The sequence below is a fragment of the Fragaria vesca genome, linkage group LG5 (assembly GCF_000184155.1).
Source record: "Fragaria vesca subsp. vesca linkage group LG5, FraVesHawaii_1.0, whole genome shotgun sequence".
In the NCBI taxonomy this organism is placed as follows: domain Eukaryota; kingdom Viridiplantae; phylum Streptophyta; class Magnoliopsida; order Rosales; family Rosaceae; genus Fragaria; species Fragaria vesca.
The window spans coordinates 18,021,328-18,033,413 of NC_020495.1; the positions used below are offsets into that span (position 1 = coordinate 18,021,328).

The following is a 12,086-nucleotide window of genomic DNA, read 5'->3' on the forward strand; positions in this document are numbered from 1 at the left end:
TATATATATATATATATATATATATATATATATATATATAAGGTTCCCTGCACCAGGCAAAAGATTGCCTTATTATCTATGACACGAAGGAAAACATACTAGGCCATTCTATGGTCCTTTTTGGGAAGACAGCTATTTCTTATAAACATTAGACACTGACAGCCATAGACTTCACCAAGTATCATGTTAGTAAAGTGCAAGATCACACTGGTCACAGGACACAGGGTTGATCATTGGGTTATACCAATTTTCAAGTGATTCAAGAAGCCAAGCCGGTGTCAAGTAATAGAAGAGGCAATATTCCATTCATCAGTTTTAAAGTTGTTATGAAGTTATAAACTTTTTCCCTATCGCAGTCTAACACACTTCCTATTCCACCAAAATGCAGGGTATAGTGAAAATTATACAGCGCACCCAGGTGCGCCGCGCACCCGGGTGTATCCACCGCTGATTTTGACCCGCGAAAAAAAAAAAAAAAAAAAAAAATTAGACGGTGGAGATGACGGGTGCGCGGAATAGGCTGTCAGGGTATAGACACAAACACATTTATCAATGACCCACACCAGGAGAGATAATACAAGATTATGAATTTAAGGAAAAAAAACGAAAATAGAGAGAAAATTCAAGCAATATAAACAGCAGAGTGGGAGTAAAAAACGTACTGATAACTTACCGCATATATTTCGACCACTGAAGCTGGCCTAGTGTTAATAATATTGAGGATCTTATCATTCCCAATGTCAGATTGTCTACACTTCTCCTTGAACTCTTGGACGCTCTCTCTTGTGTGAGTACCAGCAGGAGTATTAACCAGATAATCGAAAACCTAAACAAGGAAAACCGACGATACAATACTTCTCAGTACAACAACGAATTAAGAATACAATATAGGTGAACAAAGAAAGAAAGAAAAAAATAATCACAACCTTATACTCAGATGGTTTAATTTTTGCCAGCCGTGCTATATCAATGTTGGAAGCCCCTTTAGATTTTAGGAATTCGAGCACTTCAAAATTGTTGAGTGCTCCAACATCAGCCTTTAGTCTGCAACAAGTTACAATATTTGAAACTTACAAAATCCTCCCACCAATAAGTGGTTAAAAGAAACTGTAAATAATGGGTAAATGCAGAAGTAAATAAGACATACATCTTCATTTGACTTATATCATAGCTTGAAACCAATAACCAACTCTAGCGGGTGTTCTGATATCCAGCGATTCAGAACCCAGATAGCTTAGAATTTATGCTCTGCAGATGAAATCAGTAAGGAGTAGCTGAATTTCTCAGTAAACGTTTCAGCAGGGAATTTTCACTACAAATTACCCAGGTTTCAGAGAAAATAGAATTGAATGGGTGTCAAGGATTTGATACCTGGGCTCTCAAGTTGGAACAAACAACACTAGGCGCCTCAGAGAGAAGAGAGGAGAGGCAGAACCCAGAGAGCCAAAAAGGAAGCAGAGCCGCTCGCCCAAATGTTGTAACTAGAATTAACATTTAAACTTGCAGTTAATCTGGGCCATCAGGGGAGATCTGGACCGTTGGTTTCCTCTGGTTCTATTGTTGGTCAAAAGGGGCTAATCTTGATTTCAGAAAGCTAGTGGCCGAAGTGAACAGAAGGACAAGTGGCAAGGGAAACGAGTTTAAAGGGTAAGCTCACTCGATCTTTGCTTTCTGTTTAGTTGTGGGTTTTAATGCTTGATTTTGAGATTTGGTTGTTGCTGAAATTGCACTTTGCAGAGGAGAATATACAAGGGCCGAGGAGGGAGGTTTGCAGCCAAGCTTGTCGAGGGTGTGAAATTCTAAGGTATGAGACTATAACTAGATATGTATGCAAAGTGAGGAAGCATTTGCGAGTCCCAAAGAGTTTCGAGTGTCAGACCTCATGGAAATCAATTTGCATATTCTGGGCATGGAGAATATGACTCGGTGACCGAAATATACAAGGAGATGGTAAATAGGGGATTAGACCTGATTTAGTCATATTTCTTTCTTTACCGACTGCATGTGGTTAGAGAGGGAGGGGTTGAGGTTTGCCTTCAGCTCTTTCAATAAATGGTGAACGGCATCTCCTCTAGATTAGTTTAGTATGGGGACTTGTTAGCAGGGCATAAAATTGGAGAAAGCAGAGAAATTGGTAGGTCAGATCAAAGTTTTCTTGGGTTTAGTGAGCAGCAGACGTTTTGATGGGATTTGGGTCTAGTAAACCAGGTTCTTTTGTGTTGTTGTTAAACTTGTATGCAGATTGCAGAGAACAGGAATGGGGAGATTGTGACCAACATAAGGAAATCTATGATAGATAGGAGATTTACCAAACAAGTGGGGTTTAGTTGGGTGTTGCTTGGGCGATACCTCCCATAGACAATCTGGGGAGATATGTCAGGAAAAATGCCCTAGGATAGAAATGAAAGTTTCAAGTGAGAACATGTGGAAGATAAGCTCACTGAGAACAGGCACCTTCTATGTGTCCCATGCGGTGAAGGCTTGAATTAGCACATTCAATCAAGTGTTAAACATTCAGATTTAGTGTATTATCTCGTGCTCTATTCATTTTGTTGGATCCCGTTGTACATTTAGTTTCATCATGTCTAGATATTGTTAAATCATAATTGATGATTTGTGCAACTGTTGCATGAAAAAATGACTACCTTTACAAAAAAAAAAAATGACATCAGTAACCAAAGATGATTACCCAACCAAGGCTGTATGCCGTACTGGGTTGCATAGAAGGTCTTTTAGGTAGGCACTAGTGTCAAGAACCAACTTAATCACCTTACAGACTAGTTATCGCTTCATTGGAGTTAAATTGTATTTCTTTGCTCCTTATGTAGTTTGTTGATTCTAATTCATTTAGTGTTTTCAGTTTGAAAAATCCACTTGGGCAGAGTTCATCCTTAACCAGACTCTCTTAAAAGCCTCTTTATATAATTAGGCTTGCATGCTAACCAAATTTATTTGTTTCAGGCAATGCGCGTTCAGAGTTACGTGACTAAGCAAGGACTTTACTGAGTAAAAGGTCAGTGAGGTTCACCAACTCGACAGATGTTTACCAATGATAGGAGGCAAGAAGAGCGAACTGGAAGATATGGTACGTCAAGGCTGCAATACCTTCAGGAAGTGGTGACTCAATTTCAGAGTACTACCAGTGAAGAATCAAAAGAGAAGATTGTTGCTAATCTGGCCAACTTTGCTTATGATCCTTACAATTATACCTATTTGCGCCAGCTCAATGTGGTGGAACTTTTTCTGGACTGCATAACAGAACCAAATGAGAAGCTTGTGGAATTTGGGGTAGGCGGAATTTGCAATTGTTGCCCTGATCCAGCCAATGCAGCAATTGTCACCAAGAGTGGTGGGATACCCCTTGTTATTCAATGTCTATCAAGCCCTGTTAGAAACACCATGAACTATGCAATTGGATCACTTTATTATCTCTGCAACACATCTAATAAGGAAGAGATTATGAAGCCGGAAGTTGTTGACATCATGAAGAGATATGCTGCTGCTGAAGGAGCAAGTGTCAACTTCAGTAATCTGGCCAAGGCATTTTTGGACAAACATGTTTCCGAAAATGAACTTGGAGACAATTGTAGGTCTGTGGTTAGATGAAACTGTATATTAAACGCATCCTTTCGTTGTTATTAACCTTTCTGTTTGCTTAATCCTTAAACTTAGTTGATTCTTGGTTTAGCTTAGTAGCTGACATGAAATATGTATTCGTGGTATTGGCATATTTCACTGTATAACGATGAAATCTAGATAAGTTTTTTTTTTTTTTTTTTTTTGGGTTAAATAAATGAGTATATAGAACAGCTTCCAACAAACCGAGGCAAACAACAAGAAACAGTAGCTACAAAGCAAATCAAAGCTAACACAGCAACACCCTCAACAAAGAGGGAAAAAACTAGGAGAAAAAGCAACTCCTCTAGATAAGTTGATATAGTTGGAGGGAGATGCGAAGTTGATATAGTTGGAGGGAAATGCGATGAATGAATAGGGTTAGTAGCTGCCATCACCATCACCCTTGGCCTCTATTTTATCTCAGCATCCACATCAACAGTTTTTCTTTCCCACCAGATCAAAGAAGATCATATAATGCCTTTGTTCAAAGTCAATAATCCGTCGCATGACCAAAAGAACAAAAAAATAAAAAATTGCAATTTGTTGATGCATGAAGGTGTGATTTACACCCCCTAAAAACCCGATTTATAGCAAAAACTGGGATAGTCAGAAAACAAAAGACCAAATCCATTAAAGATGAGAAGCTAAACCCTACACTCAACTATAAGTATATGTTACTGAGTGAGGATGTTCCACGTAGCACAAAGGAGAAAATATCAGTGACAACCTGAAGCTCTCAGGCTCAATGAACAAGGAGAGAAGAATGCTTTGCTTGGTATAGTGTAAGGGAAAACCACAAATTCACACCATACTTGTGATTAATTTTGAAAGCTGACAGAGGATTGGCTTGTGACGGACCAGCTCATTCAAGTAACAAGAAAACTGAATCAGATTCCAGGCAAGACTGATAAAGACGTTCAGTTACTGATGGTCTTCTTAAATTGAACAATGCAATCCAATGCCCGCTCAAATTCACTTTCTTCAAGAGCAATTGTGAAACGACAATAGCCAGGAATTCCAGTCCAGGAGCCGCTATTGATGCATAATCCCGTAGCCTTGTGAACAACCTCCCTGATATTAGAGTCATCAAGCTTAACTTCATGAACTGTTCCATCTTCAGTGCTGCCTCCATCTTTATATTGCTTGAACTTTACAGTCTTGTTCAAATAAGATGAGGGCTTGGCCACCATGGAAACACCACCATAGGATTCAAGCACATCCCATCCACTCTTTTCCAGCGTCTGAAGCAAAAGTAGATTGATGAAGGAAATTAGAATGAGATGTGCATGGACAACATAATTATACTTAAGCACTTGACAAAAGCACCAAACGACATGTCCTAATAAACAATGGACTTGAAACTGGGTTGCATGAAAATTACAATGAGATAGTGCATGGAAGACATACTTATACTTTAAGCACTTGAGGAAAGCACCCAACAAGATATACTAACAAACAATCGACTTTAAACTGGGTTGCATGGTTGAATGCCTTCAATATCTTACATCATAGCTTAAGACTAGCTTTCATTTGGAGTACATAAAATAGATGTATAGCGATGGGAAAAGAAAAAAGCGAGAAGGAAAAAGTGAGAGAGAGAGAGAGAGAGCGAGAGTTCACCTCCTTCAAGCACTTCGATCGACTCTTCAAATTTCTTATCTGTTCAGCAATGGCATCCCAGAGATCTCCTGATTTCTGCTCTCTCAGACCCAGTAGCTTCTTCACAGCATATTTAACAGTGTTATGAGGTTTGCTTAATCCTGGAAAGCTATAAAATGTTTCCACCATAGCAGACTGGTTCAGAACCAGAAACCCAAATTTGAGACCCCCACTCAGCATCTTCAAAGACAATCCCCCAAGCAGAGAGACACAAAAGGATGGCTTGCTAGAAGAATATAACTTCAACAAACTGTCCACCAGATTCCAGCCACCCCAACCCTCCAAGTCAAATTCCAAACCCGAGAATGAAGTGTCAATCACAACCCTGGCGCCAAATTTGGCACAGGTAGACAGTAAATTTTCAATCTCTTTGTTGCTGTATAGCGCACCAGTTGGGTTAACTGTTGGTCCAGATATGTAGACCCATGGTTTATGCAGAGTCTCTAGGACTCCAGAGAGACCCTTGTCTGTCAGTTTAAAGCCTTCTTCGATCTTTGTAGGTATATTTACAATGTTTGCTTTTAAAAATTTTGCAGCGGAGACATAGTTTCCATTTGAGCCCGAAGGAAAGCACAATGTCCCCCCTTCTTGTATGCAACAAAGAACCAACTTGTTAAATAGAGCTAGTGAGCTGTCGGCATATATAAATTCGGTGTTGCTACCAAGTGGGTAACCATAATTGCTCTTTATGAATTCCTTAATGCTGCTGGTGACATCTATTTCTGACTCAGCTATGTTCTGTCTGGCAAAGCTTTCAAAAATTGCAGCATTGACAGGTGATGGAACATGTAAGAAGGTTTGATCCACGTCCATATGAATCAGGGAAGAGTTCCCAGCCTCATTAATTGCCAACTCGGCATTATTAAGAACAGAGTCTGCTGAGCTAGCGAAACCAATCATCTCTGCTGATTTAACTGATGTGCATTCCCTCTGAGGAATATATATGAAACCAATATTATAAGCAAATCCATGAACAAGAAAAGCATGTAAAAGTTCTTAAAACAATCAGCAAATAACAACCACGCTGGTAAAAAAGAATAATTAACATCCGATAAACCAGAAACAGATTTAAAAATCCGCATGAAAAGACCGTAGACATTAAACTGACATTAGTGACATTGACCTTTAATTTTTTTGAGAATGCTGTTATCTATTTCTGAAGTTGTCTGGCTAGACATCGGGTATACAGTAGACCGCAGACTGTCATAACTACTCTGTATCTAACTATGCACAAAGTTCATGCTAAACAACATCAAACATTCCATGTCCCTTTCCAATATCATAAACAGAAAACAAACTATCTTTTTCAACAGATAGGCTGAATCATATTCATCCAACCAGAACATTTTATATATATCTTCAGAAAATTTAGATATACATGGTATATAATACATGAAGATAAATTCCACATGAAAAGGAATCGGCATACCTGTGGAGGTGGGTGTCTGTCAGCAAGTTGAAAAGATAAAAGTTCATGAAAAAGACAACCGTAATAACATTGACTAATTGGTGCTGTATTCCCTTCTAGTAGTTCAACAGTCTTCGACAAGGCCTTGAAAATATTCTCCTCCTCTGAAATTACAAAAGCTACTTCGAGATCTGAATAAACCTGAAAAGATTGTTCAATTTCAATTCATGAGAAAATATTCCCTTACAAGCTATTTTATGGCTTTAATTCGATCAGATACAAAGAAAGCCTTCTCTTGGTATGGCTAGCTATATTGTGGATTTTCTGAATGAAAATGGGAAAAGATACCTTGTTTTTCACTAAGCCACATATAATTGCTGCATGGGATGGCAGAACAGTCCCTCCTATATATTTGAGGACTCCATTGGAACTCGGAAGGCTGGATAGCTCAAAGTGATCAGATATGTCTAAGAAAAGACGAGATCCAATTTCTCTTGTAACATCTAAAAGGTGTACAAAGGCTGAACTAGTAACAGACTCATAATCGGCTATCCCAGTAACCACCACCTGCGGCTTCAACTTCCTTATAAGCTCTATCATCAAATCAGACTGTCGAGGCGCTTCAATAACTGTAAGTGAATCCTCTGCAGGATTATCAGTTCCTGCACACTACAGTAGTGAAGTACATATAATTAAGTCAAAAGTAACACTAACCGAAGGAAACAATAAGTGGAACTATAACACGCATTACCCATAGACCGATAGATTTTATGTTGAAGAATAAAACTAGAAAGGTGGGACCTTATTTTCCTTTTCCTGTATCTGTATCCCCTCACAACACATAAATTTGAGCATGGAAGCTCATTTGACTCGCAGAAATTACAAACTACAATAATACTCAGATCTACAACTTCTTGGTATTGTTCCACAAAGCTTTTAATTATGCCACTAAATAATAGTCATTATACAATTAACCATGCTACACTGTCTAGCAAATACTTCTAGATTCACAATATATCCTGGCTTGAGCATAGACTGGCCAAACTTTTTGTCAATAATACTGAGTAACAATGAAATTAAATCACAAAAAATTGATAGTAAGCAACATTACAAATATATTACCTTAACTGCTAAAGACGTTAACCAGTTCCTTGGAAGGTGGCGCGTCAAATGTTCATCAACAATTGCAAGACGAGGTGAGAACAACCGAAGGGCATTTTCTATCGCTACAGCCCTTGAAGGAAAGACAACAACATTCTTGTACAACGAATGAAAGAAAATGAGTCAGAAATGCAGTTTACAGTAGAGGACTGGAAAAGCATGAACATGACGTATACTTTAAGCTTATGCTAACACAAAAACTAAGCTTTCGAAGGAAGCACAAGTATGTTTTAACTCTTTCGCTCTTGGCTTCACCACATTGTAAATAAAGACATGACCGTCACACAATTCATAAAAACAAATCACTTAGACTAGGACATTAAGTATTCTGGCAAGTAAAATCATGATCAACAAGGCAAGCTATATCTCAGAGTAACACCTTGGATTCCTCATGCAGATACTTACTTTAATTAGATCAATTATCAAGTGAGGACTAAGAACAAAAAGAAATGACCGTAAATTATTATTCCACATGATTTACTTGAAGAGCAGTGAGATACTAGTTTCTTTTTGTAAGACTATGGCAGAAAATTAATCCAAAAATAAAACAAGAGAAAAATCAAGAACCAGGAGACTAATAGCCTTCCAAAAACAAAAGTGATAAACAAGAGAGAGACATAGACGAGGAAAGAGAGAGAACAGTCGGATGATACACATAACCAATGATACACAAAAAGGGAAAATAATCCAAATGCAAAGCAAGAATATCGTCTTACATCAGTATTGAGTGGAACACGGTGATATGTTTTCAAAAATCCAGCAATGAGGTTACGAAAATGTTTGCTTCCTGCTGGTGGCTCATACTTGCAGAAAGAACTGTCTTTCAGAACACTGGACAGATAAGCTAGGAAGGGAATCTTCTCATCAGCCACAGAATCATCATCAAACGATAAATCTAAAGAACTGCTGATGTCGTGGAAGCCATTCTTAAGAAACTCAAATATTGTCTTGACCTGCCAGTGTATTTAACTCAGTGGCCTTTTAATTTCCCAATATAAATGTAATGAAGATCACATATTTGAAGATACAGATCCGCTATAAAAAGCCAGAAGAATAAAGAGCATACCTGATTTGGTTGGCGAAGTTGACAGCTGTAAACTGATAAGGCATGCGAGATTCGACCACCGGCATTTCCATATGCCCATGCAGTTCGAGCACAAATAGGCTGATCTCCAGAAAGTCCCATGAAGAACTCAAAACGGTGTGGACTGTTCTTTTCTATTTCAACTAATGCTGATATATCTGTGTCTGCAGCCTGTGAAAGTGCATTACATCAAGATCTCAAATTTGAAGAAAATCAAATTACCCAAACAAAGAAGGGTATACTTGCCTGTAGAATTTTAGTCTGCCAAAGCTTGTTAACCTGAAAGCCACGGCGTTCAAACAAGTGTTTACAAACAGCTTGTCCAGGACGCCCCCCCATGTTGAAGATCATTATCCCCATAGGTTTAATGACAGTTATTCCTTCCTCCACGGCCCTAGCAATTAGACCTAAGCCAAATTGATCCTCAAGAAAACCCTGCATAGTAAAGAAAATATTACATAAATGGAACAGCATCACTTGTAATTTGTAAAGCAGTAATGAGAGGAATAGCACACACGTCACAAGCAGTTTAAATGAAGCAGTAATTGTTTGTAATTTATTTTCTTTTTCTCTTTTGCTGCAAGGAATTTCAGGCAGTTAATTTATGATATCTCTGTAGCAATGGATCCTTCTTGTAATAGAACGGACAATCCATTATCAAGGATACCTACTGACCTGAAGCGCGCAATAATTGCTCAATGAATGTAGAAATTCCTCACTTGCATTCTCAGTTATCATCTTAGACATTGCATCTGGATTTGGGTTAAGAATCTGCAAGAGAAACAAAAGATAATTTACATAATATGAATCTTCAAATGGCCAGTTGACAAAGTAACCTATGAAAAGTAATATTCCAAGTCGATAAAGGCAAAACATTTATCCCAGCAACACCCTTTTAATTGTGACTGTTGATGATACCTGAGGGATGCAACCAACAATTCGTTCTAGTTGAATATCATTGTCTCTGCAATATGATAGGAGATCTGATTCATGAAACTCAACCCTGTCCAGCAAGGTCTTTTTCTCCGCATCATAGATGGGCTGACCTTTCTCGTCCAAAGCATTAAGATACAAATTTATCCATGACATCTTGACTGCTCTAGGATTGATATCAAGGCCATAAACCTGCACAATGTAGTTTGTCCATCACTTGGAGAAGCATATATCATCACCAGTAAAGGAAGACAAAACAAGCAAAAAAGTCTACCTTTGACGGCGACCACTTCTCAGCAATGGCAATGGATATCCAACCATTTCCACAACCAAGCTCAGCAAGTGTCTTGTCCTTAAAGATAGAGTCCGGATGTCTATTTAGTCCTTCAAAAAAAGTGAAGGACCAATCTTCTGGAACAAAAATGCTCGGGATAACCATCATTGTCAATTTCTTCCTTCCCTGGTAACCTGCAATAGCCCGAGAACGCATTAGACCATCTAACTGTACAAACTCTTTTAGCCAGACAGACAATTGACAGTTGATCACATCATTCACTAGTGCAAAAGTGCAGCCATGGCTACAGTTAATTATAGAGTAGTCGATTTCAAGAAAACAGTGCAACTTGTAGGCTTTCGAATGAGAACAAATCATGAAATTAGCATAAAGTAAACCGAAAATCATGTCCCTATCATACACAAAGTGTACAGAGCTATCTACATATACAAACATGTAGAGTCAACTAAGCAAAAATCAGTACAGGCTAGCGAAAAGCGACTATTCACACAGATATGTTGAGAATCGAAACCTAACACAGTCCGCGATTGGCTACTGAGGAAGTGACAAGAACAGTAATGCACAACTAATTAATTCAAACAAGGAAGACAGACCTTGATACTGATCAAAGAAAATGTCCTCAATCTGGAAATGGTAAGTGCGGAAGCAGCGGTCGCAGTCGTCCTTGGTAGGGAAGCGTTTCTGGAGGTCGGCGAGGAAGATCCGAGCACGACTTCGGGTTTTCGGATCCTCGAGACGCTCCAGCACTGATCTCAGAGCGCCGTACGCGGCGTCGCCCGATTGCTCACACCGCTTCAGGAACTCGTCAACCGATTCCAGCAACGACGCGTCGTTCTTCGCCATTGACACGCTCTCGAGGTCTGTGTGGAATGTGGAGAAGATGAGAGAGAGAAGAGAGCAGTGGTAGGCTCGAATGGAAGGAGAAGGTCTTTCCCGGTTTTTTGAGATGGTGATTTAATATTAAATAGGACTCTCTTTAATATTGAATAGGATATTTGCTCTTTTTATATTATTTCTTTTTGAGATGCGAGACTTGTTTGCTCAATCTTGGAATGTTTATGGTTCTAGACTTGACTCGTAGCAATTAGCAACTAGGGGTGGACTCGGTCCTAATGCTTCTGTTTTTATACATTAACCAAAAATCGAAATTAAAGCTTTGATTTTCTGTTTTCTAGAACTGAAATCGATAAAAATGTATAAAAATCCCTCTTGTCGATTAACAGAATATCTGTTCGGTTTGGATGCGGTTTCGGTTACAAAACTTAATATTTATAATATTTTTTATAGTTAACCAAATAACATAAAAATAAAAATCTCTAAGTTGTAAATTATCAAAACTTCAAATAAGTTACTCTAAACGAGTTCAAACAAGTAATTAAAAGGAAAATTAAAGCGAAAGTTTATACATCATTCATTTGAAGCCTCCGACATTCATATATATCAAAAGAAAAGACTACTTGAGAGGGAATTATGTTAGACTTAAACACTGAAAATACATAAAATTAAAGCGAAAGTTTATACATCATTCATTTGAAGCCTCCGACATTCATATATATCAAAAGAAAAGACTACTTGAGAGGGAATTATGTTAGACTTAAACACTGAAAATACATAATCACGTTTGTGGAAGCTAACCTATAACTAATAAAAACATTACACATAATGTATAATTAAGTATTAATAATTAAAAGAATATATGTCGGTTCGGTTCGTGTTTAATCGGTTTTAAGGATGCATGGAACCACAAACCAACACCGCATTACTCGGTTAGTGCGGTTTTGAAACCGATTGCCTCGGTTTCATTCGATTTTGGTTATTTAATGTCGGTTCCGTGCTGTTTTGACCGTTTTCGGTTTTTTAGTGCCGAAAAGTCCACCCCTAGTAGTAACCATAGTGCACCATACCATGAAGTCTTCTCTCTCTCTCTC

General features: G+C 38.4%; 3 protein-coding genes across 3 annotated transcripts in view; 1 reads left to right on the forward strand and 2 right to left on the reverse strand.

Annotated features, from left to right (window-relative positions):
- Positions 1-1,702, reverse strand: part of LOC101312643 (DNA-directed RNA polymerase III subunit rpc9-like) — a 2,030-nt gene extending 328 nt beyond the window's left edge. Inside the window, exons 1-4 of the mRNA XM_004301528.1 lie at positions 1,372-1,702; positions 1,148-1,248; positions 927-1,044; positions 674-826 (exon numbers count right to left, since the gene is read on the reverse strand). Of these exons, the coding sequence (XP_004301576.1) occupies positions 674-826; positions 927-1,044; positions 1,148-1,155 (279 nt within the window). The 5' untranslated portion in view covers positions 1,156-1,248; positions 1,372-1,702. The remainder of the gene's footprint in view (positions 1-673; positions 827-926; positions 1,045-1,147; positions 1,249-1,371) is intronic.
- LOC101292124 (armadillo repeat-containing protein 7-like) lies at positions 1,598-3,619 on the forward strand. The gene is made up of 2 exons (XM_004299983.1): positions 1,598-1,804; positions 2,962-3,619. Exon 2 carries the CDS (start codon positions 3,040-3,042, stop codon positions 3,604-3,606), a length of 567 nt encoding a protein of 188 aa, XP_004300031.1. The 5' UTR covers positions 1,598-1,804; positions 2,962-3,039; the 3' UTR covers positions 3,607-3,619.
- Positions 3,620-4,163: 544 nt separating this feature from the next.
- Positions 4,164-11,001, reverse strand: LOC101312937 (methionine S-methyltransferase-like). Its single transcript, XM_004301529.1, has 12 exons — positions 10,752-11,001; positions 10,138-10,331; positions 9,849-10,055; positions 9,606-9,701; positions 9,177-9,365; positions 8,913-9,101; positions 8,563-8,799; positions 7,808-7,942; positions 7,034-7,354; positions 6,707-6,886; positions 5,239-6,207; positions 4,164-4,859 (listed from the first exon to the last, which is right to left on the reverse strand). The coding sequence occupies exons 1-12, from the start codon at positions 10,999-11,001 to the stop codon at positions 4,536-4,538; spliced, it is 3,291 nt and encodes a 1,096-aa protein (XP_004301577.1). The 3' UTR covers positions 4,164-4,535.
- Between the last annotated feature and the right edge of the window lie 1,085 nt (positions 11,002-12,086).

Coding starts and splice junctions, on each gene's coding strand:
- LOC101292124 (XM_004299983.1), top strand. CDS start 3,040: ATGTTTACCAATGATAGGAGGCAAGAAGAGCGAACTGGAAGATATGGT.
- LOC101312937 (XM_004301529.1), bottom strand. CDS start 11,001: ATGGCGAAGAACGACGCGTCGTTGCTGGAATCGGTTGACGAGTTCCTG. Junction 8,800..8,912: donor AACTTCGCCAACCAAATCAG/GTATGCTCTTTA, acceptor ATACACTGGCAG/GTCAAGACAATATTTGAGTT. Junction 7,355..7,807: donor TAACGTCTTTAGCAGTTAAG/GTAATATATTTG, acceptor TCACTACTGTAG/TGTGCAGGAACTGATAATCC.